General features: G+C 38.7%; 1 protein-coding gene across 4 annotated transcripts in view; it reads right to left on the bottom strand.

Annotated features, from left to right (window-relative positions):
• Positions 1–868: 868 nt before the first annotated feature.
• The window catches only part of LOC137624229 (uncharacterized protein PF3D7_1120000-like), a 147872-nt gene continuing 122039 nt past the window's right edge, over positions 869–26701 (bottom strand). For all 4 annotated transcript variants that reach the window (XM_068354735.1, XM_068354734.1, XM_068354736.1 and 1 more), the window contains 2 exons: positions 18763–18872; positions 869–6256 (listed from right to left, as the gene is read on the bottom strand). In XM_068354735.1, coding sequence (XP_068210836.1) covers positions 1628–6256; positions 18763–18872 — 4739 coding nt within the window. In that variant the 3' untranslated portion in view covers positions 869–1627. The remainder of the gene's footprint in view (positions 6257–18762; positions 18873–26701) is intronic.

Raw genomic sequence — 26701 nt, 5'->3', positions numbered from 1 at the left:
CTCTGTAAAAGAATCTTTTTCAGTCCTGGCATCATCCTTGGCTCTCAGGAGGCTGTAGTCCCCCTCAGCAATAAATTCCTCCAAGACTGAACACCCATCTTAACCATTTTGACCTGGAAAGTTGCCTTCTTACAAAGCACAGTCATCCCAACCACCAAACCATCAAGAATGTTGTAGCCAAGAAAAGATTCCTCTGCCTCTGAAACTGCTTCTGACTTAAAAGGCTTTTTCTTTGTATCCTCATCTCAAGAAAGAGTATCACATGATCTGAAAAACCAAGAAATTCCTCAATATTTTCCTCATAGCAAGGTACATAATGCCATCACAGTCCACCTCACACTGTAATGTAAGCATTACTTAGGGTCTTTGCAGCATTTTCTTTACTACCTTCTGCTTCATTTCTTCCTGTCCATCCCCTTCTAATTTTAACTTCTTAGTGTAAAGGCTTGGATTTCCTTGTTACATCTTGGCACTCGTAAGCCCCAGGGCTGGTCTATATAGCCCTTTTCATAAATTAATTTGCAATTTCAATTTCTGCATCTGTAAATCAAATATACACACAAGAGGTCTTGCTTTATACCACACATGACAGTTTTACACAATCTAATTTTTATAGATTGATAACACATGTTGATTCAAAGTTTCATGATTTCAAGAGCTGTTACAGAGAGCAACAGAAACAGACTAGATTAATAAATAAATGGCAAAATATAATAAACGTACAAAATCTGGATGGGCTAGTATGAAACTTAAAAAAAAAAAATCTATTGAGAAACTTACATTTGAAGCATATAAATATTGGAGAGGACTCATTGAAATTATTAATTTTAGCTTTACATATGATGTATAGGAAAATTAATGTTGTATATACAAACATTTCTTTATTTCACATTTATGAATCATTGGCCATTACTCTGAGTAGAAGATTTATTTACAAAATGTATATTTCCACATACGTTACCAGGATCACTCTACAAAACAGACATTAGAAAAAATGCTGTCTGTCATATGAAAAATTAAATAAACCTTTGATACAATATTAAATCTACAAGTTCAGTGAGAATTTCTCACTTAAATACACAATCATTCCAAGCTATAAAGGCAAACATACAAATTTTTTCAAGTAAAGAAAAAAATATTTTGGACCTAAATTGGGGAGTGGATTGTATTAAATAAATCTTGTAAAGATCATCATGAATTTATAACAGACGGGATAATTCTACCGAATAATTTATAAAATGTAGAGAAAAATAAAACGGACCCTGCATTTACATAAAAAATAAATTAGTCAAACTAATAAGTTCACTACAGAAGATTTTGCATAAGGAAATGATACATTAAAAAAATGCACTTTGAAAATATACTGTATGTTTTATAAACTTTTTCAATAATTCTTACATTAACCTGCATATATATATATATATATATATAGAATGAAAAGCTGTACTTATATTGTACAATACTTTAGTCATTCTTCTAAAGAAGAGCTGTCCTGAGACTCCCTGGTTTGACCTTTTATCAAAAAAAGAATTATCAAGCATACCATATCTTTTCAAAATAAATATATATAAACACTTTCATTTCAACACGCAAACCACTCAACGCACTTTCACCAGTAAATTAAGCATTATTTTTGTGTTCGAAATCTAACAGGCCAAGTGTCCATATACAACACTGAAGCCTTTTTTCGCGGGGAGGCTCTTCGATCATTAGCAGCCAAGGCAGCAAGTTTCTGAGCTGTAGTTTGCTCTAGGAAACAGAAATCTTGTTTTATTCTGCACCCTCTTCTCTTTGGTTCACTATCATCATACCCAAACGCACTATCATTATCGTCAGAGGTATGAGAGGCAACAGCTTTCTTCTTTTTTTGTGCCTTCGGCCAACCAGTCAAATTCTTTCTTCGTTTCTTATTACTACGCACTGGTTTAGGTTCACTCGCAGTAGAACTATCAATAGTTTCTGAATCACACAAAGATACACATTCAGAACTAGCCTCAGTATTTTCATCTGCACTAGAGAAGTCTTCACAAGAGGGACGATCGTTACACAGACACTGGTTGGAATCTTCTATGACTTCCACTGCTGCCCGAGATAGAATGTTTTCAGGAACCAAGTCTCTAACATCATCACTTAACCCTGCAATAAAAGCTGGGTCTACCTCATGAGCAAATGGACTCTCAAACATTTTCATCTCTTTCACAACATTTTCTACACCTTTACTAGATTTTGAACTGGCTAATAACCGCCTCTTTTTCCCCCTCTTTTTTGGTGGAGTCTTTCGCAAGTCTGTTTCGTCAGTATCTTTCATGTCCTTAAGCACTGGAATACACAAGGAAGCCTCTTCCCCATCTAGCTCAGTCTTAATGACATGATCCAAGTGCAAAGCAAGGATGGCTAACTCTTCAACAGACTCAAAGCACTCATGAGGTGGCATTCTTATAGAGTCTGCTCCCGGAGTACTTGTGCCATCCGAAGAAATTTCTTCTACTTTCACAGGAACAGATTTCACGCCTTTTGACCCCTTGCCTCTTCTAGTAGGAATAATGTCTGAAAACAGCGCAAGGGTAGAGGCATGACACCGCGGAGATTTTCTCACGAGGTCAGCGAGATCATTCTTTTTCTTACAAAATAACCCTTTTTTCAGGCTTATAAAGTCTCGTATATATTCCTTTGGCATTTCGTAAGGTAATATAAACTTTAAAGGATCTTCATCATAAACAAACTCATTTACAGCTATACCATCAATAAACCTCTGATAAGTCTGATACCAACACTCATTCTCAGGTACACCTTCAAAAGAAAAATAGAGTTCATCTAAAGTATTACCATACCCTGCATTAGTAACCTTTTCCCTAACTTCTAATTTCTCTCTACTTTCTATATCATCACTTTTCACTTTATTGTTTAAACTGGATTCAAAACTATCACTAATTTCACTAGTTTTTATACTGTCTTTTTCAGTTTTTACAATGCACTTCCCAACCCCAACCCCACGCCTCAGTATTTGAGTATCACTTTTCACACTCAGTTTCTGGTCTAGCAATTCACCAATTTCTTTATCCTTTAATCCATTTTTATTTTCATCTTTTAATTCCTTTTTCTTATTAACATCCTCAACTTTTTCCTCCTCTGTGACTTCCTTTTTTCTCTCATCTCTTATCACGTTTTCTTCACTTTCTTTTTTGTCTTTCAGCTTTTCTCTTTTGTCTTCAACTTTCTCTATTTTATCTTCTATTTTTTTATTACTGTCTATTTTATCTTTTTTACCCTCAACTTTTTCCTTTTTCTCATCCACTTTTTCTTTTTTGTCCCCTACTTTTTCTTTTTTGTCCTCCACATTTTCCTTTTTACCATCTACTTTTCCTGTTTTGTCCTCTACCTTTTCCTTTTTGTCCTCCACTTTTTCCTTTTTGTCCTCCACTTTTTCCTTTTTGTTGTCCACTTTATCTTTTTTGTCCTCCACTTTATCTTTTTTATCCTCTACTTTATCTTTTCTATCCTCCACTTTATCTTTTCTATCCTCCACTTTATCTCTTTTGTCCTCCACTTTATCTCTTTTGTCCTCCACTTTATCTCTTTTATCCTCCACTTTATCTCTTTTGTCCTCTACTTTATCTTTTTTGTCCTCCACTTTATCTTTTTTGTCCTCCACTTTATCTTTTTTGTCCTCCACTTTATCTCTTTTGTCCTCCACTTTATCTCTTTTGTCCTCCACTTTATCTCTTTTGTCCTCCACTTTTCCCCTTTTATCCTCTACTTTTTCAGTTTTTTCCACTACCTTTTCTTTTTTATCTAAAACCTTTTCCTTTTTATCTTCTATTTTTTCCTTTTTATCTTCTACCCTTTCCTTTTTGTCATCAGTTTTCTCTTTTCTATCAATTACTTTTTCTTTTTTATCATCTACTTTTCCTTTATGATCTTCTTTGACACCTTTTTCAATTACCACCTCTTTGGATTTCTTATTTTCTTTTAGTTTTTCCTTCTCATCCTTCAATTTCTCCTTATCACATTTTTCTACTTTTGTTGCATCCTTTTTATCACAACACGAATAAATTTTTTCACATCTCCTTTCAGACCTCATCCCTTCTTTTCTTGGTTCATCAATTCTTTCAGCTTTAACTTCAACCCTTCTCTCAAACCTATAACCATCTCTTCTCTCACTTCTGGTAGCATTTCTTCCCTCCATCTTTAAATCTTTTTCCTCTTTAATTACAACTTTCTTATCACCTTTCACATCCCCTTCACATTCCAAATCTAAACTTCCTCCTGTTCTTCGAGTCACTCTCCTTGCCATGTCAAGAGAAGGCCGTTTCCTTGACACCACACTGGTCTCTTTCACTTTTGATTCCTCCTTCTTTTCCGAACGCTTTTCTACGTGGCAACTCGTGTCATCACCATTACCTACTTTTTCTTTATCACCAGATGACGATGATGTTGACCTCCTCAATCTTTCCTTGGTTTCTTGAAAATGATAATACTCTCTATTATCCCTAAGAAACCTCTCTGCATCTGAAAGACGTTTTTTTCCTGCCTTTCCGCTAGATGATGATGATTCTGCCGGGCCCTTTGTTGTTCCTTTCCCTTTGCTCCTTGATTGACATAGGGAGCTACTAGTTAAGGAGCAGCTCTCGGTTGACGGTGGAATAGTTGTACTAACAGGAAAACCAAAGAAGTTTTCATCATCGTCATCTTCGTCATCATTCAACATTGTTAAATCATAACGTGTTTTTCGAGTTCTACTCCCAATAGGCCGCCCTCGGACATTACTAGAATCTAAATCTTCCTTTATCCTCTTTGCACTAACTTTAGGGTCATCATCACCTGCACAGCCAGACTGTTTTCTCTTACCCTTTCCCCTTCCCCTGGGCGGATTTGCATCTTCATTTTCATTATCATCAGAACAGTCACTTTTAGAGTCGCTGTCACTTTCGTCACTATCACTCTCGGAATCGGGCTTATTCTTATTTCTCATTATTTCCTCCTTTTCATTATAATACTGCTCAGTTTCTGATATTAATAACCAATCAGCTGTTTTTCTTCTAATTTTTGCCTTCTTAGTTTCAAACTTTTCTCTGTCTGCTTCCGATATTTCTAGGAGGAGACTAAAGTCAATTTTATCATTGTTATGATCTACATTACCATTAGTTTTCGAACAAGAGCTCAAATCAGATTCGTCACTATTAGCCCGACTAACTCTTCGACCTTTAACTTTATGAGCTCCATTAACTAAGTCCACACTAACATCACCATTGTACTTATTTGTGTGAGCTGCTGCTTCCTCTAAAATAGGTTCTCCATTTTTAGGCTTACCACGCTTTGCAGTTTTATCAACCATATCAAGACACAATGGATCTTCAAGTACACTGCGTGAATCTGAAGTTTCAGACTCAGATTTGTCAGAGCGACAACTACTTTTGCGAGTTCTGGTACACCGTTTAGCTCTAGACATTTGTTCAGTTTTGATTTCTATTTCTTCAATTTCTGAGCTACCAAATCGTTTGGAGGTTCGACTGCTCCTCTTGTGACAAAAGGAGTCAATTCTACTGTCTACTTCTTGAATAAGTCTAACCATTTCTATGTTTTCTTTTTTCACCTGAATTGGATCAACTACAGGAGAGAGAGTCACATCTAACGAATAATCATCTATAACAGACTCGACAAAATTAGGCGGTTCTTGTTTAATAAATGGTTTAAAAGCACATGGTGTTTCTTTTTCTTGCTTGACTTTTGTGGCTACATTAAAAAAAGTTGCTTTAGAGACAGCTTTGGTTACAGGAACATCGGGTAAAGCAGCCTCATCCAACGTTACTTCTGGCAGAGCAGCTTCACTAACTGTGACATCAGGAATAGTAGCTTCACTTACTGAAGCTTGAGGAACAGCCAGAGCATCATGAATAAACACTTTAGCTTTGGGCACAACAGCTTCAGGTACTTGGACTGTGAGCAGAGGTGCTTTAGGTTCAACGGTGTCACCAACTTTACATTTAGACTGCGACAAACGAGGCAAAGCCGCAGCACCCACTGATGATGATGGCTTGCGAGGAACCGAGCCTTTACGGTAAACAGGTGTTGACGACAACCGAGAGGAGGAGCAGCGTGTGGAGGGAATGTCTGCTGGGCAATTGCTTTCGGGAAGGGCACAAGCACTTTCCAGAGTGTCACCTGGGAGGACACAATTACTTGCAGGTCCTACTTTTTCATTCTTGATATCTTTCTGTACTAGATGTGTTGGACCAGAATGTATAGTCTCACCAATCTGGAAAGAGAATACTTTTAAAAAGAACAGTCCCAGAAAATTCTATGTAAAAGAAATTTAATTAGAATAAATATAAAATGCACAAATAGAATTCTTTGCTTATAGTAAAGACAAAAAAATCTATCAGTATAAACACTGGAAGTTCTTCATTCTATCAACTTGAATTTGGTGTAATATAAAGGTAAAGCTACATGTTAGTTTGTTGGGTAAAATCAGCTCCAAATGAGATTAAATGGATGCATGTTATAGAACAATTATAAATCCTACTTGGATATTGAGAATTTAATAATACAGCAATTTGTTGCCACACAAATAAAACCTTCAGCAAATACATTTCATCAACTTGTGTACTTGCATTTTGTGTGTGTTTTGGTAAACAAAAATGCATATCTTATGCAATTTACACTTGATGTTTTAACCCTAGAAAGCCATTCATGTCCCCTGGTTACACTATGTCAAACAGCTCATCAATCTAAACTTGTGTGAAGGAGACAAAATCTTTATCAAGGTAAAGTATCAAGGATATGCTTTGCTTATTCAAGAAGGTTTTTAACCATCTTATAACCCACAAAACAAAACCTTAAAATCTACCTCCTGTTTTCCTACCCATTTGTGTACTTTCCTTCTAAATATGAAATTTCTCTGGAGAAATCATTACTCTACAGATTACACTATAATTGCTTTAGGTTGGTGTTCAACCCAGATCCATTTCTGATACTGAAGAGTAGAAATAAAGGCCACTCCCCTAATCTGTAAATTCCCCATCCGTAACCTCACTTATATGCGGCAAACTAAATAATACCAAAGTAAATAACTAAGTGGGAGAAGAAAATTAAGAAAGTAGCTTAAAAAGGTGCACAAACGAACTTACTATCCACCTTCCCTCCCACAGCCAAACGAAATTCTTATCCCACCCCTTGCAAATGCCTCCAGGTTCAAATATAATAGATCATTTACACCAAAACATAAAAAATGGCGAGTTTGATGTTGGCTACTCCCCAAAAAAAATTGCGGGAAGTACCTTGGTATGTATATATATGTACGTACGTGTGTGTGTGTGTATGTATGTATGTATGTGTATGTATATATATATATATATATATATATATATATATATATATATATATATATATATATATATATATATATATTAAAAACAAATTTTTAGTGATATTCTCTAAATAACTCCTTATTTACATCATATCTTGATAACTATCCCATGGAGCTAAATCTATTACATATACTAACATAACCAATGCAAATAAACTCATAGAAAAAAAATCTATTTTTTTCCTTCTGATTTCCCTGATTGCATATCAATTATAATCCCATCTGTCATATTTCCAAATGAATAACACATTAATTTCTCGCTTACCTATATAGAATGGATTTAGGAATTTCCATCCGTGTTTTGCTATACAGCATCTTGGATAGTACCAGAATTTCTTTTGTAAGATTACTCAAGCAATATGTTATGATTGAAAAAAAAAAAAACTGGCTTATGCTTTCTTTATCTCAATCTATGTAGCCTATCAATGATAAATATAAGTAAAGAGAGACTATCCATCTGTAGCGAATAATATATGAAACATTATGCATAGAGGAACTCCCAATCTGTAAAGATGAATTCAACTCGTGAATGTTATAGATACCTTAGTAACCCCATAAAAATAATTAATATATAAATATATGGCAGCCTTTATATGGAAATAAAATTGTAAGATTAATAGGTTAAGCCAAACTGAACTTCATTTCAATTTCATAGAAAGGAAAGTTTTTCAATAGCTTATTGAGCTACTGGGCTGAAAATGATTAGTATAAAGTTATCAATAATTATGGACATAATCATTGCTGGATATTATGACTGCGAAAATGCATACATTACCTTTCACTAAAACAAATCAACTCTTGAAGATGAACTTCAAATAATGAAAAAGAAAAAAAAAAAGGCAACTTTCATAATTCCAATACATATCTAGCATACAGTGAATTTTTTAGCTGTTAGAATACAGTATCAGCAAACAATGACACTTGTAAGTTAAATGCCAAAAAGGGATATTTTCAGGTTACAAATTAATTACTGGTTAAGCAGAGTGAAAATAAGGCAAAAGAATTTTAAAGGTTATTCTGCATGTTGACACGAAAAATGCTTAAAGACTGTTAACTGTTACAAAGAGACCAAGACTACTAAAGGATCAACCTCTTTTAGACACCTGAAGACAATCATATATGTTCACACAGCTTGTCATACAAATGTGTACAGGAAATGATTGAGTATCGAATACAAAAATCATCTGAAAGTTGGATACATATCCATAAACAACACCACTAACTTATTACGTTTTACAATTATTCATCGGTACCTGCCTGTGTTAAACTCATAACAACAAATTATTCAGCAGACATAATAATAATCTTCAACATGCCTTTACTAATGTAATTAATCTTGAAGTGAAGGACTATCACAAAGACTTATAGAGTAAAAAGAAACATGAGGGAATCTTGCCTGTATTTAAAAAAAAAAAATCTTTATGCAAAGATCAATTTGATATTTCTATCTCAGACACTTCTCCACCTGTTAGTCAATACATGTTTAGCAACTTAAACTGCAGCATGTCAATGGCATCAGATGTCTTTTCAATGAAAGTTTTTCACAAAGGAGAATCTGACACTAACTTGAATGAACAGTACTCAAAAAATATAGTTCGCTTTTCCTGTCACTGCAATCTCTATTCATACTTCCCTTAATGCATTGCTCCCCTTACTGTTTAAGAGGTAACTAGATTATTTGCATTCTCAGTAATGTACTCAATATGCCAACTGTTACAGTATTGGTGCCTTTAACTGATCTGGACTGCCATTAACTTTCCTCCTAGCTTCCTCCCAGATCCTTAGGAGAATTACTAGATAATTTACCGACTGATTAGAAGAAAACTTAGAATCACCGAGGAACTAAAAGCTATAAATTCCTTCCCTAGAAAATCAAACGTGTTTTAGCCAATTTACACCATACCTTATAAAACTTGGTTTTAGGTATGCCTTAAATCTTCTGATAAGACTAATAACAACCAACCACAAACTTCAGAATAAATTTACATGCTCTGTTATTTACCAACACACATCACTAACCCATATGGTTAAAATTCTGCAGTCCATAAAGCTAGCACAAAAGGAATTAACAAGGGGAAAATTTCCGTACATAAAAAGTAAGAAAATACTTACTAGAGAAGTTAATAGACAAACTTAATATCTTCATAAAATGAAAATAATTCCATAAGTTGTGATCCATTGAAACATAAAAGATGCACATGTACTACCAAAACTTCAAGTTTCTATCCTGACGAGACTGAATTGTACAATTAGGCAATTCTGTCTTCTATGGTATTGCATTATGAAAGGCAAAGACTTCTAAGCCAACTTTGCTAAAAGATGTAATTTCTTCATCGCAATGTCTTCCAGCTTCCAGAACCCCTATTTCGGAGAAAGGGTTATGATAATAGTACTGCACCTAAAAGGATGTTTCTACAGTCAGTGATTTTTTTTTTAATCTTCTTTCAAAGGCAAGATTATTTGACTCAGATACTCAAGCAAAGAAATGACTCTTAAGTGACAATTCATTAGTTGTTAGCTTTCATTATTTCCACATACAACTTCCTCAAATGAAATTAGAATATGGAGTAACACTACTGGAAATCAAGCCTACAGTATTTTTAGCCTGGAATATTCTGTCCACGCTGAGAAGCTGTATCTTTTTTTTTATTTGTACTAATTGCAGTTGACTAAACAACAATCCCACACCTCGATACAAATCTAAGTATACCAAGTTATACTTCTTGCATCAACACTATTCATGACAATAAATACAAAAAAGGTTTGAAGTATGGACCTTATACAAAATATCTAAGAGGAATACCATACTTATACAAAATATCTAAGAGGAATACCACTAACTCAATGGTAAAACCTTTGTTTACACAAGATTAAGCAAAGAAATGAAAAACGCGGGTGATATTGTAGTTCTCGGCCCATTATTTTTGTTTCATACACGTGGTTTGATCTAAAAAAACAGCCTTGTTGCAAACACAGATGATACTATTGTTTTTACATCAGTTCCAACTCATGAATGTAGATTTATGGTTGGTGATTCCCTTAATAGAGACCTAGCTAGAATTAGTTCATGGTGCAAATTATAGGGCATGAAGTTAAACCCTTACATAACTAAAAGTATGACTGTAAGTAGGTCAAGGGCATTGGCTCCTCAACATTCAGATCCCAGATATTGGCATTGACAATCCTTAACTATATACTATTTATTCAAAAAAATTTAGGTGTGATTCTTGATTGCATTTACTTTTGCAAAGCACATTGTCAAGTTTCTTGTTCAATATCACAAAAAAAAAAGTGGGGTTACTGAGAAGTCTCGGGTTTTTAGTAACCAGTCTAACCTCAATAAATGTTTCAATTTTCATTCTACCTAGCCTTGAGTAATGTTCTTCTGTCTGGTGTTCAGCTGTCAACTCTTATCTCAATTTATTGGATAGAAACTTACAGTCCATTAAATTCCATATTTCTGATCTGGACATTAATCTCTGCTACCATCATTCAGTACTGAGCATGCAGTTAATTCTAACAGTTATGCCTTCTCCATCATAAGACAAATTATTGTACAGTATTTTATTGTGTTTTCACAACTGTGACCAAATTGGGGAAGGATCCCAATCTGGCAGTGGAATCGGTGGAACTTTAGTTCAAACTTTTTGTTAAATTCTATTTAGTTGAACAGGTTAACATAAGCCTTGTTCTATAGTTTATATAAGACTGATCTGTTTTAATGTTACTAATCTTAAAATATTTTATATATTTTTATTTATTACTCATATATACAGAAGTTTATTTGCTATTTCCTTTACCCACTTGGCTGCTTTCCCTAATGGAGCTCTTGGGCTTGTAGCAATCTGTCTTTCCAACTAGGGTTATTGCTAGTAGCGTAGCAATAAAAATAATATTGTAACAAGCAGCAGCTAACTGTTACTTGAGATATACATATCCACATATAAAAGGTACAATGCAGCCCGTAACAACACTGAAGGATATGATGTATAAGTATTCTTGAAAACACTGCTTTCAGCCTGTCACTGAAATATAACAAAATTTAAAATAACTTTTACTTTTCCTAGCTATACAATCCCCAAGACCTTTAAAATAGGGAAATATCTTTAGTAGCACTGGAAAGGCTATTGAATCACTGAATAGATAGTTAATGAAAGGTGGCGCAAAGGGGAAGCACCGCACACCTACTTGTCACAGAGCAGCCACTTTTACCCTTGGGCTTATGACTGGGAAGGGTATTTGTGATAGGAAATCCAATTCAAAGGAATCAGGTTTGTATAGGTAGGTAAAATACAAATTACTTTTAATATTTGTTATTTATTACCAAGCATATGCAAACCTTTCTTCCTTTAAAATAGGGAGAAACTTATTGATGGGAGGAAGTCCCCCAGAACCATTTACCCCACTTCTCGAGACTTACGTCGAACTCATTACCTTAGACAGGATGCATACTAATTTAAATGAGGGAGTTGGGAGTGCTACACAACTATTGAGCAGCCCCTCAGGACCCTAGGAACAGGGGTCCAAGGGTCTGTGGGTAATGTCTGTATGATAAAAAGAGGCAAAGGTCGTATGACAGCTTCACCCCTAGGTACGCCAACAAGTAAACCAGACAGCTACTCACAAGGCTAGGCGAGCTAGTTCTTACACAAGACGGCAAAGGTACACAATGACCAAAGTCACATCTGCAAGCAAACAACCTCACCAAGCCAGTAGAAACAGTGTCCTGGGATTTCCTTCTTGTTCCCGCTGGGGCTAATGAGAAGGCAGTGACACTCACACGTGGGCCAAATCTTCCTCAAATGGCACTGCAGTGCCCCACCGTGACAACGGGCAACTCAACTTCACGTCAACTTACACGGAGATATGGGATTGACATGATTCCGAACACTGACTGGTATTAGGTCTTCCTCAGTCCGAGATGACAAAGGTGACAATCTTGACTTAACAAAAAGCCTGAAACTCTCCTACTCTCTTGCTGATGTACACAAGAGAGATAATGTTGAGGAAATGATGCCTATGATGCTCTCCTCACATTAGCAGTAAGCATGTGCACCACTGCCCAGTGGATGAGGACTTATTCCACCCCATGACAGGCAAGACAGCTTGAAGCTCCTCCTTGGACATTGCTCACAGATTGTTCCCTCAAGAAAAAGGGATCCAAACTCTACTGAGGTGCATCTTTGGTAGAGGCAAGCAAAACACTCAGATCAGCTGAAACGTGCTCTGGCTGGAGAGACTTTCTCTACATTCCTCATTGTGAAAGAATTTCTCGTGATCTACCCTACAGCTAGCAAAAAAGACACTACTAGACTTAGGGCCACACCAGTGTGTCGCACAGAAGGGACCACAAAGGTGGACGAACACGTTCCGCTACCTGGATGGTGCGAGTACTCAATCCCTGGAGAGACTTACCTGCTACCAGTATGTTACAGGTATTGTCCATACTGGGCTCACAGTCCAGTGAACGTGGTCACTCCCTCACAGAGGAAGAGGGTAGCTATAAGGGAAGCATATACTCTACCCTTACCTAGCCTATGGAGCTGGTCATTAGTGAGTGTGGGACCGGCATTTGCAACTGGTGCGAAAGCGGTAGTTTTCACACCAGGTTCAAACTCCACAAGACGAAATCCAAAGGAATCGCTAAGAGGGAGAGTTCCGTTACTCCCTCCTATTAATGGAGAGCAGATCTTCGGGGCAAAGACACTCCCCCTATTCATGGCACGCTCACCATCATCTGGCCAATAAAATTAAGTGTTCACTCACATCCAACTCAAGGAAAAGTATCCCTCTACTGATAGTAGGGAGACATACATCCCCCCCTCCTTTCTCCCAACACCTTTCCTGGACTGAGACTGGGAGGGGCAACAGTAGGTAGAGAAGGGTCCAACCCTTTCTGGAGTATGAAATTGCTGGTGGTCATTGCTGGGATTTGGAGAAGGCCAGGATATTTCTCAAACCAATTGGCAAGGCTGGCTGTGGTCTGTCTTAAAAGACCCGAGCCCTTGAAGGCTACTGAACCATGAATGGAGTATTGATACACAGCATCCACTCCCAGCACTACCTCAGTATCACCCTTATGAAGGTAGACAAGACATCCAGCACCTATCCTCTCCTTAGAGCAACTGTGTATGCCCAAAAGGTGCTATCATGCTTGACCATTTAATTAGTTGAAGGTACCTCAAGGCCAGAAATTATGTGCTAGTGAATCTGTTCTGGGTTTGTTTCATCGCCACAAAATACGAACTCTCATATCCGAATGGACTTGGTTCTTATAAACTGGAGGCAGTGAATTGGTGCATGAATCACTTTATTCCATGTCTAGGAAACAATTCCTGGTGCCAGAGTAAGAGCAGAACTGTGTACCTTTTCTCTGGTGAACAAGTAATCTGTGATTGGCTCAGCACGGAAGCCCAAAGGTGGGACCAGTCACTGACCGGCTCAGCCAAGTCCAAAGTGTGCCAGTGGGCAGAATTGGTACCGAGTAGTGGTTTCTTCTCTTTTGAAATTACAGAAGTACTTAGTGAAAGAAAAGAGGTACCATGTAACCTTCCTTCTCTTGATCATGGAGGTGTCCTTAACCACTGATTCATGGCCGGTGACGGCTAGCAAGCGAGCAAAATCCTCGAGAGGTGCCATCTTCTTAACTCAAGATACCAAGTATCCATAAGTGAAGGGTGCAGCTCTTATCCGACCAGGTATAAAAGGTAAAAGATAGCACCGAAGCTCCTTTAACATTAGTCCAATGGAAAGTATACACAACCAACCAATAAGGCCCCAGCATAGGGCTGTGGATCTCTTGTCAGATTGGCTACCAGGCTAGTCAAGCCAGCCAACCAGAGCTGCTATATGCAGTAGTCACAGGGCCTTGCAATATTGGCCAGCCTGGCTATTGGGGTAGTCAAGCTATCCTGGTCTCGGTACCAGCCGCCCACCTACCCCGAAAGAGGCGAGCTGTTAACACCTATGGGACTTGTTACGACTGACCTTCCTGGACTGATATCGGTGTAAACAGCAGTTACTCCTGCACCGGTCTCACCTTGCTGAACATCCTCAAAAGGTACCAGTCAATGAGAAAACTCTGTAGCATCTCAACGGTGAACAGCGGTCACTGTTACCCATAGCTCACAATCGTTAACCAGCCCTACAGTTATCAGTTGACTTGTGCCCTCCATTGGCTATGCTCCCCAAAGGCAAGAGGAGTAGTATAAAAGATACCCCTATCAGTCTACCATACGGTGATGGAGATCACCTCCAACTGATGAAACAACAGTGGCAGTAACACCAGAATCCCGATCGCTAAAGATCGCGAAGGTGCAGGCTGATGTGCGAGCTCAAAATCTGAATGGAGGGGTTAGAGTGAATGACATCCCTACTAGCCTACCGTATGGTTTGGTTAGAGCATCTCGCTACAACTCTCAAAACTGCAGACGCTGTAACATTAGGCTCACAATTACTACATGACCCTGAAGGTACAGGTCCATGGGCAAGTTCCATACGGCAAAGAGCCCACACCAGGGTAAGAAACAATTCTGCATATTTCAATATGAATGAGAATGGCTAGCATATTCATTCCCAACCTCCACTAGGCTCCATTGCTCCTGTTTGGTCTTAACAGGAAGTAGGGCTGCTAATCTGCTCCCAGTGCCCCATGCCACAATGGTAATTATAACACCGGCTCAGGCTCACTTAACTGACCCTGAAGGTACCAGTTAACAGGCAAGTATAATCACTTCTTCCCAAAGGAGAACGATTACTTCATCTTAAGAAACTTTTAACGAAAAGCCGTCACGTGACTACAGTTTATTTTTCACATCTTCTCAAGGAAGAAATATGCAACGAATGGTGTAAAAGAGGGAGAAAATATCCAAATCATTATGCCTTCACAGACAAGTCATGGTCCCTCCGAGGAGGAAGCTACAAGAGCTTCCTGTACCGCAACACAAACCACTATACTGGGAACACACGCTGCACTACATAGGGATTACCTTCTGGAAAAAAACTGCACTAGGAGTACCCACCAGACAAAGAATTTACATTATCGGGCATGCAGGTAAAGTAACACTCAATCCGAAATGTATAACCTCCGCCCGAGGCACCAACAAAGCAAGACGAGTAACACTGATCAGAAGAGCAAGAATAACTCAAGGCTGCTTACAGTCACCCCTTCATAAAGATACACAACACAGGGTTTTACAGGTTTCTATTCTAATAGGAACAAAGTTCACATCATCACATGCTTACTTTTTGGTGAACTTTTGCTTACACGCAGGAGCGCTCATGAAATAAAAACAAGAAAAACAATGCTTTATCACAAACGAATTATTACCAGCCGAACTCGGTTGAGTCCCTTGTCAGGCTGGGAGGAACGCAGAGAGGAGTGTCCCCTTTTCTGTTTAATTTGTTTGATGTCGGCTACCCCTCAAAATTGGGGGAAGTGCCTTGGTATATGTATGTATGTACAAGCTAAGTTATAACCCTTATTGGAAAAGCAAGATGCTATAAGCCCAAGGTCTGCAACAGGGAAAAATAGCCTAGCGAATGTACCCTCAAGCAAGAGAACTCTAAGACAATGGAAGACCATGGTACAGAGGCTATGGCACTACCAAAGACCAAAGAACAATGGTTTGATTTTGGAGTGTCCTCCTCATAGAAGAGCTGCTTATCATAGCTTTAGTCTTTTCTACCCTTACCAAGAGGAAAGTAGCCACTGAACAATTACAGTGCAGTAGTTAACCCCTTGAACGAAAAAGAATTGTTGGTAACCTCAGTGTTGTTAGGTGTATGAGGACAGGAGAATGTGAAAAGAATAGGACACACTACTCGGTGTATGTGCAAACAAAGACAAAATGAGCCCTAACCAGAGAGAGAAATCCAATGTAGTACTGTCTGGCAAATGAAAAGACACTCAATAACTATCTAGCTGTAGTATCTCAATTGAGAGAGCGCAATGGTACATCTGTGCCCACTTGCAGCCAAAACCAAAAGTTTCTATTCTACAACAGGTGGGCGGGAGGGGTTTCACCTCGCGTCACCTGTCGTTTCAAAATTACCTTCTTGACGATTAAATGGCCATTCCATTGCCACTACAAATATATCCCTATCTAAAAAGGAGGAAAGTTTTATATACATAGGAACAAATGTCAAATATAAGCAAAAACACAAAACTAATCTCAACACATCTATGCATTGGTGGAAAAATAGTTAAAAGTCAGAAGGATAGGGAAAAGGAATTTTAAAAGTAAAGAAATACTATAAAGGTGAAACCAAAATCAATATCCTCTACATTACCTAATATCAATGAAGATTGCAATAATGCCACCATGCAACCATTCAAAGTTGTATACCCCCCCCCTGGTACAAAGTGGCCTTTTATTTTTGTAATTAGAACAATTTAGCCATTTTATTACTTCTTAACCTACAGTACACAAATATAAATTATCTATCATAATTATTTAGATTGGTTTATCTCTATATCATTATAGATACAAAAAACTTTCACTGCCAAGCTCACTATCACAACACTACGCTAAAGCATAACAAAAATCCTTCTAGATCACATCCAACTTTAGATTTGTATAAAATTATTAATAGCATATTGTACATTCAAGTAATTAAATTCTAGTTTATTTCCCTAAGGAGTTCCAGATTATAGATCTAATTACATTCCAGTATACAGTAACAAGATACAATACTTCAATAATGTCTCAATTCCATTACAGCATATCGAGATACGATACTTACTTAATAACTAAGTTAACCATGTTCATTTAAAATTCTCTCTCCTAAATGACCCAAGAAGTTTCATTTCCGATTCCTTCTGCAGACCCAAGCTCAATGTTATTAGCACCATTAACTTATCCATACCATAACAAAAAGGCCCTAATCCAGGAAATATTTTGGTACAGTATTATACTGTACTTGAAAGACATGAGCAAGTCACATTTATAGCTTCTTATAATAAAAAAAAATACCAGTAGGAAGTCTTACAAAGGAGATAAAAGTTGAAGCAAGAAAAGGTTAAGCTGGACAGCCGAGTGGAAAGAAATCAAATGGGTAGGAGAGAGAGAAAAAAAAAGCAAAGGTACTTCAGACTGATGGGATGCCACACAACACCTGTAATAATGTTATACGTTGTTAGGAAAAATCCTTCTTGCATAAATGCTCTAATCAAATAATATAAATTATTCATTATATGAATAGTAGACTGTATGGGATAAAGGCATCATATTAGCACAATGGGTTAAGTTTTTCTAGTTATCATATCATACTATACTTGCTTAAACCCGAGAAATTTTCAATAGCCTCCCAATATGATCCAAAGTTTTAACTATAAAGGTCTGATTTTTCAACCCCCCTTCAATATACAGTAATTTCAGGAATAAAAATCACGCAAAATTGTAGATATCTAATTCACCTAATCAAATGTATTCTTATTTTCTTAATTTGACAGAAAATTCACTATCCTAAATTTTGATAGTTATGATTTTTCATTAGCTGTCTACGTAAAACTATCATATAACTGAATTCAACTCCAATATCATTGTATATTGTAAATGCAAAAACATTAAATAATTTCTAGCTACTTTTGAAACAAAATACGTCAAGAGGATGGTTAAACTTATAAAGTATAAGACTTGTGACATTCCCTTCCCAATAATTAGACCATTTTGAACTCCAGAAATGTACTTTTACATTATAAAACTGTATTAATTAGTTAAGCAATTGAAAAAATGTATACATGAAGAGTATAACAAATTATGAATATCCTTAAATTTGCTGCTTTCTAATATCATTCTTGACTCATACATAATACCTCAACCAACCCTACTACAGTTATGCCTCAATGGGGAAACATTATATCAAAACGGATAATGCCAGTGGATACTACGAGTTGTTTTTACATTGCTTTTCATAAGCTAATAATTCTTCAACCTTCCTCCATGGAAAAGAGATTTAAGGTTTGAAAAAATTCAAATAACCTTTATAAGCAGTTAGTACATAAGTGTGTGTCTCGAGATATTTCACTATTCATCATAAACTTACCATGGATACATATTGACCAAAACATATTTCACTTCTTAATCATCCAAAATATCATTACTAATAAAGATTATGATATAGACTTTGCAGACCTCAACTAGTAATACCTTACAATACTTACTTTACTTTGTGGAAGTGTCACTAATAAGTACCATATTACCAGTACTAAAAATATAAAGGCAGAGTACTTGGAACATACCTGTGACTGCTTTAGGTCCCACTTTCAAGATCTCACTAACTGTGATTAGAAAATTTAAACAAAATAAGCAGTTACATAGTGCATAACACAAGACATAAAAAGCCCGCTCTAAACTTAGGAAAACTGTGCATAAAACAAAACATAACATACAAACCTCAAAGACAATTTGCTTACGCAGCCGTTTATTGGTTACACTGCTTAAACTGGAAGGACGTCTCTCTGCTTGCATCAATCCACTATACCTCATTGGGATGTAGGAATTATCTGCGAGCAGATGTACACACATTAAATGAAAGGTCCCAATCCATCTACTGTTATGCTGTCACCTTAAAATATCCTTATCAATTCAGCATTTAAAATCAAAAAAACATAAAAGACTGACAAAATGGAGTAATGAAGGTCTTCAAGAGATTGAAACCTAGAACTAAAATAAATAAGTAAAAATCCAAAAAGAGCTGAACTTAATCAAAGTAAATAACAATATGGTATAAGTAATAAAATGCCCATCGCCTACAAACACCCATAAGGTTGTTTGATTACTGTATTTAAATGAAATAATGTAAGAGTCAAAAGCACAGTAGTGACTTCAGCTTAATAAAATTCTTTATGCAATCCAAAGATGTCTACGCAAGTAATTTTTTCTGACGGTGTAACACTTGAAAAAATTCATCATGGAATTCCTTTCTCTAAAGGTCAGTTGAAAGTCGTTGAGCAAAACGCTTAATTTCCTGTGATTTCATACTATCACAATGTTTCATTAAGAAAAAGGAATCTTCTTTTTCTGCCAAATGACTGATTTTATGTACTGTATGGCTCACAAAAGCTAGATTTCACATAATGCAAGTTCCATCAAATTCCCATAAAGGATAGAGAAGACCAAAGACCGAAACTTTAAATACCCTCAATGCTCATGGCCAAGGGAAATTCGCTGGAAATTTAAAGAAAAAAAAAACATACTTTACAAACACACAGATATCAGACTTAAGCATGCAAATAGAATAATCAATAAGAACAAAAATAATTCAATGTCAGAAGTAAACTGAGTTAATATAAAGCTTCAAAAATGTTAATACTGTAACCATAGCCAGACCACTAGCAGTGCAGTACAAAAATTACAGGGTTTTAAAATTGAGAAAAAATTAAGGTTAACACATTACTAAGTCCTGACCTTAATCACAGGTTGGATAATACCAATGGGCCTCAACATTATGCCCCTACCTTTTCAGAAGAGTTCCATGGATGCTACAAGTATCAGTCAGACTAACCTTTTCACACACCCAAATAATTATTAATAACAATAACATAAGGTTACAAGCCTATGTTTTGAAAGTCACTCATTGATGTCTACAAATTCCACTGTAAAATTTTTGCTTAGACTATAATTGCAGAGTAAGTAGCCTACCCATACCTCCCCACATATCTTACATGAGAAAATGTATGGCTTGATTAAATTTTGTAACACTTCAACCGGTACAGAGAAAACCAGCAAAAAGTACTTCGCTAAATTTTTTTTTTAATGTTTAACTTTATTTTGCCCAGAAAAAGAAAAAATATGGCCAAGCTATGAAAATAACAATACAGTGCTATGGGTGAATTCTTAAGACAAAGGACTCTTGCTAAAATACATATTTAAAACAGAAATGGCTTGTTCATAGATTCAATCAAAGGTTTAAAGGTCGCTCATGAATGGCAGAGGCAAGAGACAGTGACATTGCCCTATCAAGCAGGACAATGTCCTGGAGACTGACCATATATCATATGATCAGTGCCCAAGCCCCCTCTCCACCCAAGCTAGGACCAGGGAGGGCCAGGCAGTGGCTGCTGATTACTCAGCAGATAGACCTATAGGCTCCCCCAAACACCCCAACCTTAGCTCACAAAGATGGTAAGATTGCAGACACTAATGGCACTAACGAGTCTGAGCGGGACTCGAACCCCCGTCTGGCAAACACCAGACAGACGTTACCAATCAAGCCACAACAACCCTAAATAAGAATAATATATCTTAGGACACAATCCATAAAATATGAATAGAATTTGCGTCATGTGGCACAGCTCTGGGGACCCCCAAGGGAAAAATTTGCATTACAAAGTAGAAATTATAACAGTTTGGAAAGGAGGTGGGAATAGAATAAAAATAGCTACAGTTAGAGGGTGAAGGAACTGTATATAACTTTTAGTACTACAGTACCTACAGTGGACCACAAGGTACGTTCCCGGACAGAACTTAGTGGAGTAGACATCAGTAACAGATAGAATGTTCTTAGAGTAGCCACATGTAGACTAATCAAATATTGCTTTAAAACAGAAATATCTTCATTTTACCTATGTTAAGGAATTACAATGCTAGCTCTACACAGGAAAATACAACATAAAGCAGTTTCAAATAAAATGAGAAATGGAATACAGTATTCAAATGGCCTACATGGGGTCACTAAAAGCGCAATTTAACTGACACAATGATGTTTATTCCACAGAGTTCTGTCCGGGACATTAGAAAGACGGCATTAGTCCCCTACAGTGCCAATTACGTGTCCATACCCCAGCTTTACGCATAAATCTGTTCCTTCCTTTTTAATATCCAAACACAAAATTGGTGTCAGGATAAAAGGCAGTTACATCTTGTTCTCAGAATTACCTTTCTTGCAAATCCAGATTGTAATAAGATATGCAATCTAATGAATAATATTATGCTAACTTTCAATTTCATCATCCACAAAATTATCTATAAAATGATGGACAATGTCTACTAATTACTGAAAATTAACTGTCCCTCTTTATTCTAAACACTTGGGCAATTCTTTTCTTACATCAGAGTAAGGCACCAACAATCTACTAGCAAGACAAGAGTAACATTTAAAAAATTCACAAAAACCGTATCCTATTTTATACAACAAAGTCCGACCAGTGCTTGCTTTTCTCGCAAAAATCAAGAATTTTACATTGAGAATATCAAAATGGTAAATGTGCAAGTACAGTATTACTGACACCCCAAAAACTACAACTGACAATTGATTCAAGAAATAGTTCAGCATTACCTCCAAGCTTCATGAAAGTTGTTTTAAATAAAACAAAGTTTTAAATAAAACAAAGTTTCAAAAATAAAAAAAATAAAATTCATCTACCTTTTGCACTATCTTATAAAGCAAAGATGACCAACTAACAATCTAAAATCTAATACAGTACATGACACACAAGTCACAAGTTAGTAGTTCCTTGACAAACAAATTCTACCAGGAATAAAATAAAAATCCAAAACCCAGCTTCCCAACTTTTACCTTTTCAATTGTTTGAAGCCATCACTTGAATACTTTAAGGGCTGTGATCATATACACTTCCATGGGTAAATCAACAAAAAGCATATAAAATTTTAGAGAATTAAGCTGAATTACTTTGTATATAAATCAAAACTTGACAAATCATCACTCAATATCAGTTTCAACAATATATAGGAAGGTTTCCAAATTAAGAAATCAAGATGAAGACAAATTTTCCTTGGAACAAAAACCAATATCTGTAAAAAAAAGTTGGATAGCCAATCAATAAAAGATCAAATTGAATACATTAGCAGTAAAAGTAAAAAGGCTATGCAACAGAGATAAAGTATATAGATATATATAAAAAAAACTTTTCATTTTCCACTGCCTAATGTGTTACTTTTTGTAAGTTTTATACACAATATATACAAATCATTTTACAAGAATAATCATCTTAGTGCCAAGACTAGAATTATAATAAGACTTATTTCATGTTTTGTCTAGTATCTGTTATTTCAAATAATTATCTATCCTAATTTAATTTTTTTTTTTTTTTGCTATTTCTTAAACTTTCATCTATCTTACTTTGTTGTTTCTTTGTTATTTCTACGTCTATTCTTGACTTTCAATTTTTTCTTCATACTAGCAAGTTTTTCCTAAAGGGGCCACAAAGCCTGCTAAATTTAGCTTTTCTAAGGTTGCAGATTTACTTTTACACTGAGCAAGAAAAGAAATATGTCAACATCATCATCTGTGCATTTGACAAAAAAAAAAAAAAAAAAAAAAAAAATCGGAGATAATTGGTATTTTTCCTAACCATACAAACCTTAGCTATTTACATGGGGTATTACGGCGTAGCTGAAATGACGAGCCATTAGATTTTTAACGAGGGTTAACTACCCTCTCGCTAGTTAGCGAGGGGGTAGGGGAGGGGTAGCTTGCTACCTCTCCCCCCTCACACACCGGTGAACTGATTCACTTCGCTTAGAGGTAGGACTTGCCTTGGGGGACAGGGCTGGTGGGCAAATATGTGTAAATAGCTAAGGTTTGTATGGTTAGGAAAAATACAAATTATCTCCGAATTTGTCATTTGTTCCGTAACCGAAATACAAACCACGCTATTTACATGGGGTGACTTAACCCTTGGGTAGGGTGGAAAGTCCCAAGCCTTACTGGCTTTGGCTTTGAACGGGGACTCAGAATCCGAGTGAGCAGCACTCGAGAAAAGGAGTCCCTTCACCTCGCAAATTCCTTGCTCGACGTGCGGCCTTCATAAGCTTGTGTGTGAAGGAAAGAAGTGTGACTCGTCCTAGGAAGTTGACCTGAAGTCCTTTAGATAGAAATCTAGGTTAGGACGTTCCCAATACCACCTTGTCAGGGTATGGGGGACGCAACAGTATTATATTAATACCTGTACTAGGAACACAAGGAAGCATGGTTTACCTGCAGTGGTTTGAGGTCAGCTATGCAGAGAACCCAGGATGCTGCTTTCCCCAAGAGAGGGGAGGATGAAGAAAAGAGTAAGGGCCAGACATACTTTTTCATTCATGCAGTCTAAAACCGGGTAACAATGCCCACAACCTTCTGCTACCTGTCCATTAAGGAGCCTGAGGTTAGACCAGCTGTTGTTCCGCCACCACAGGGCCGATAGAGAATGTATCGAGGCTCCTGTGGGTCACGTCCTGCAGGTAGTGGGCTGTGAAGGTCGTTTGACGCTTCCAGACCCCAGCTTGTAGCACCTGCGTCACCAATTAATTTTCTTGAATGCCAGGGACGTTGCGATGCCTCTGACATCGTGTGCTCTAGGGCAACGTAACGGAGGAGGGTCTAGATTCAGGGCATGATGGATGACCCTTCGAATCCAAGCTGAGATGGTATTCTTGGTGACCCTCCTCTTCGTCCTTCACGTGCTCACAAACAGGGCTTGCACGCGAAGACGGACTGCAGCAATTTTTTTAAGATAACGCCTCAGACTCCTTACTGGGCATAGTAGGAGATGGTCTGGGTCATCTGTTACAGAACGAAGACTCGAAACCCTGAAGGAGTCGAACCGTGGGTCCGCAACTCCAGGATTTTGAGTCTTAGCAACAAACTCTGGGACGAACCTGAACGTTACCTCCCCCCATCCCCTTGAGTGGGCGACGTCGTACGAGAGACCATGAAGTTCACCGACATGCTAGGGCTGAAGCCAGAGCGAGCAGGAACACCGTCTTCCAAGTCAGGTGACGATCAGAAGCCTGGCGTAATGGTTCGAACGGAGGTCTCTTAAGAGCCCTGAGAACCCGAACCACGTTCCATGGAGGAGGTCTCACTTCCGACTGAGGGCAGGTAAGTTCGTAGCTTCGTATGAGCAAGGAAAGTTCCAGCGAGGAAGAAATGTCCAATCCTTTCAGCCTGAAGGCTGAGCGATAGCCTTTCACCGCCGAGACCGAAAGGCGCATTTCCTCCCGCAAATATACAAGAAACTCCGCCATCTGCTGGAATAGTGGCATCGAGGGGAGAGATACCCCTCCCACGACACCAACCACAAAAGACGCTCCACTTCGCCTGGTAGACCCCTGCAGATGACTTTCGCAGGTGTCGAGACATCCTCTTCGCAACTTGTTGCGAAAAGCCTCTCTCTGTGAGGAGACGCTGGATAGTCTCCAGGCGTGAAGCCGAAGCGAAGCTATGGCTTTGTGGAAGATGTTGCAGTGTGGTTGCCTGAGTAGCTCGTGTCGTGGGGGAGTTCTCTCGGGAGTTCCGTCAGGAGCTGCAGAAGGTCCAGGAACCACTCTGCATGATGGCCATAGCGGAGCTATCAAGGTCATCGACAGGTTGACCGATTGTCTGGTCTTGTTGAGCACCCTTCTCATCAGACAGAACGGTGGGAAGGCATAGACGTCGATGTTGCCTCACCATTGTTGGAAGGCATCTTGCCAGAGTGCCTTGGGGTCCGGGACTGGGGAGCATTCAAGCTGCCGCGAACAAGTCCACTGTCGGGGAACCCCACAAAGTCAGGACTTTGTTGGCTACTAGAGGATCCAAAGACCACTCGGTACTCACTATCTGCGATGCTCTGCTCAGACTGTCGGCAAGCACATTCATTTTGCCCGGAATGAAGCGAGCTGATAATGGTATAGAGTGGACTTCGGCCCATCTCAGAATCTCTACAGCAAGATGGGATAGCTGTTGTGAAAAGGTACCTCCCTGCTTGTTGATATAAGCCACTACTGTGGTGTTGTCGCTCATCACCACCACAGAGTGACCCGCCAGGGTCTGTTGGAACTGTTGAAGGGCCAGATATACGGCCTTCATTTCTAGCTGATTGATGTGGAGGTACTTTTCTGATTCTGACCACCGGCCTGAGATCCTGTGGTTCAGAACGTGGGCCCCCCACCCTTCTTTTGACGTGTCCGAGAACAGCATCAAATCCGGGGGGAGGACGAGAAGATCCACTCCCTTTCGAAGGTTTCCGTCGGTCAACCACCACTGAAGGTCCGTCCGTTCCGCAGGCCCCATAGGGACCAGAATGTATGGGGAATCGTAGCCTTGATTCCACCGGGACTTGAGCCGCCATTGCAGGGATCTCATCCTGAGGCGGCCGTTTGGAACTAGACTGGCCAGGGAGGACAGGTGACTAGAAGACGTAACCTAGATTGGGCTGGAAGCTCTTCCCGTCTGAGGAAAGGCTCTGCGACCCTCCTCAGCCTTGCTATCCTGTCGTCTGATGGAAAGGCTTTGTGGAGATTGGTGTCCAATATCATGCCTAGATATACCAGTCGTTAAGATGGAAGCAGAGAAGACTTCTCGAGATTTACCATGATCCCTATATCTTGGCAAAGTCCCAGAAGCTTGTCTTGGTGTCGAAGAAGGGTCGACTCCGAGTCTGCCAGGATCAGCCAGTCGTCCAGATAGCGAAGGAGACGGATGCCGATCCTGTGTGCCCACGAAGATATCAGGGTGAACACTCTGGTGAACACCTCTGGTGCTGTGGAGAGACCGAAACACAGCACCTTGAACTGGTAGATCTTGTTGTCTAGGCTGAATCTCATGTACTTCCTGGAAGATGGATGCATTGGGATCTGGAAGTACGCGTTCTTTAGATCCAGTGTGCACATGAAGTCTTGCAGTCTCACTGCAAGTCTGACTGTCTCTGCTGTCTCCATACTGAACGGAGTTTGTTTGACAAACTTGTTCAGGGCTGAGAGGTCGATGACGGGTCTCCAGCCTCCAGACGTCTTCTTTACATGAAAGAGTCGACTGAAGAAGCCTGGTGAGCCGTCGACGACCTCTTGGAGAGCATCCTTCTTGAGCATGGTCTCGACTTCTGCCCGAAGGGCTAGCCCCTTTGCCAATCCCATGGCATAGGAGCTCAACGACACTGGATTCGCTGTCAGGGGAGGAAGAGATGTCATGAACGGGACGCGATATCCTTGGCTGATCACAGAGATCGTCCAGGAATCGGCCCCGAGTTGCTGCCCCCTGAACGCGCAACTCTGCAGGCATCCCCCCACTGGTGGACACGCAGGGGGATTGCCAATCCTAGTGTTTGCGGCCTCGGCCGCTCCCTCTAGGATTCTTGCCTTCCTTGGAGGACTTCCCACCCTTCCTGTCCTTGACAGGAAAGGGCTGCTGTTTGGACACCTTTGCCTTTGCTGCTGGAGCCGGTTTCGATGTCCTAGACTGACGAGGCTTGTAGGGTCTGGATGTAAGAGCCCTTTGGAGGAGAGAATCGTGATTCGATTTCCTCCACCTCTCAGCTGTCCGTTCCACATCCTTGGGCTCAAACAGGCTCTTTCCAATGATGGAAGAGTGTCTGAGCTTGCAGACATCCACGGCTGAGACCTTCGCATG

This window comes from Palaemon carinicauda, chromosome 31 (assembly GCF_036898095.1).
Source record: "Palaemon carinicauda isolate YSFRI2023 chromosome 31, ASM3689809v2, whole genome shotgun sequence".
NCBI classification, from domain to species: Eukaryota; Metazoa; Arthropoda; class Malacostraca; order Decapoda; family Palaemonidae; genus Palaemon; species Palaemon carinicauda.
This window is presented reverse-complemented; position numbering and strand designations above follow the sequence as displayed.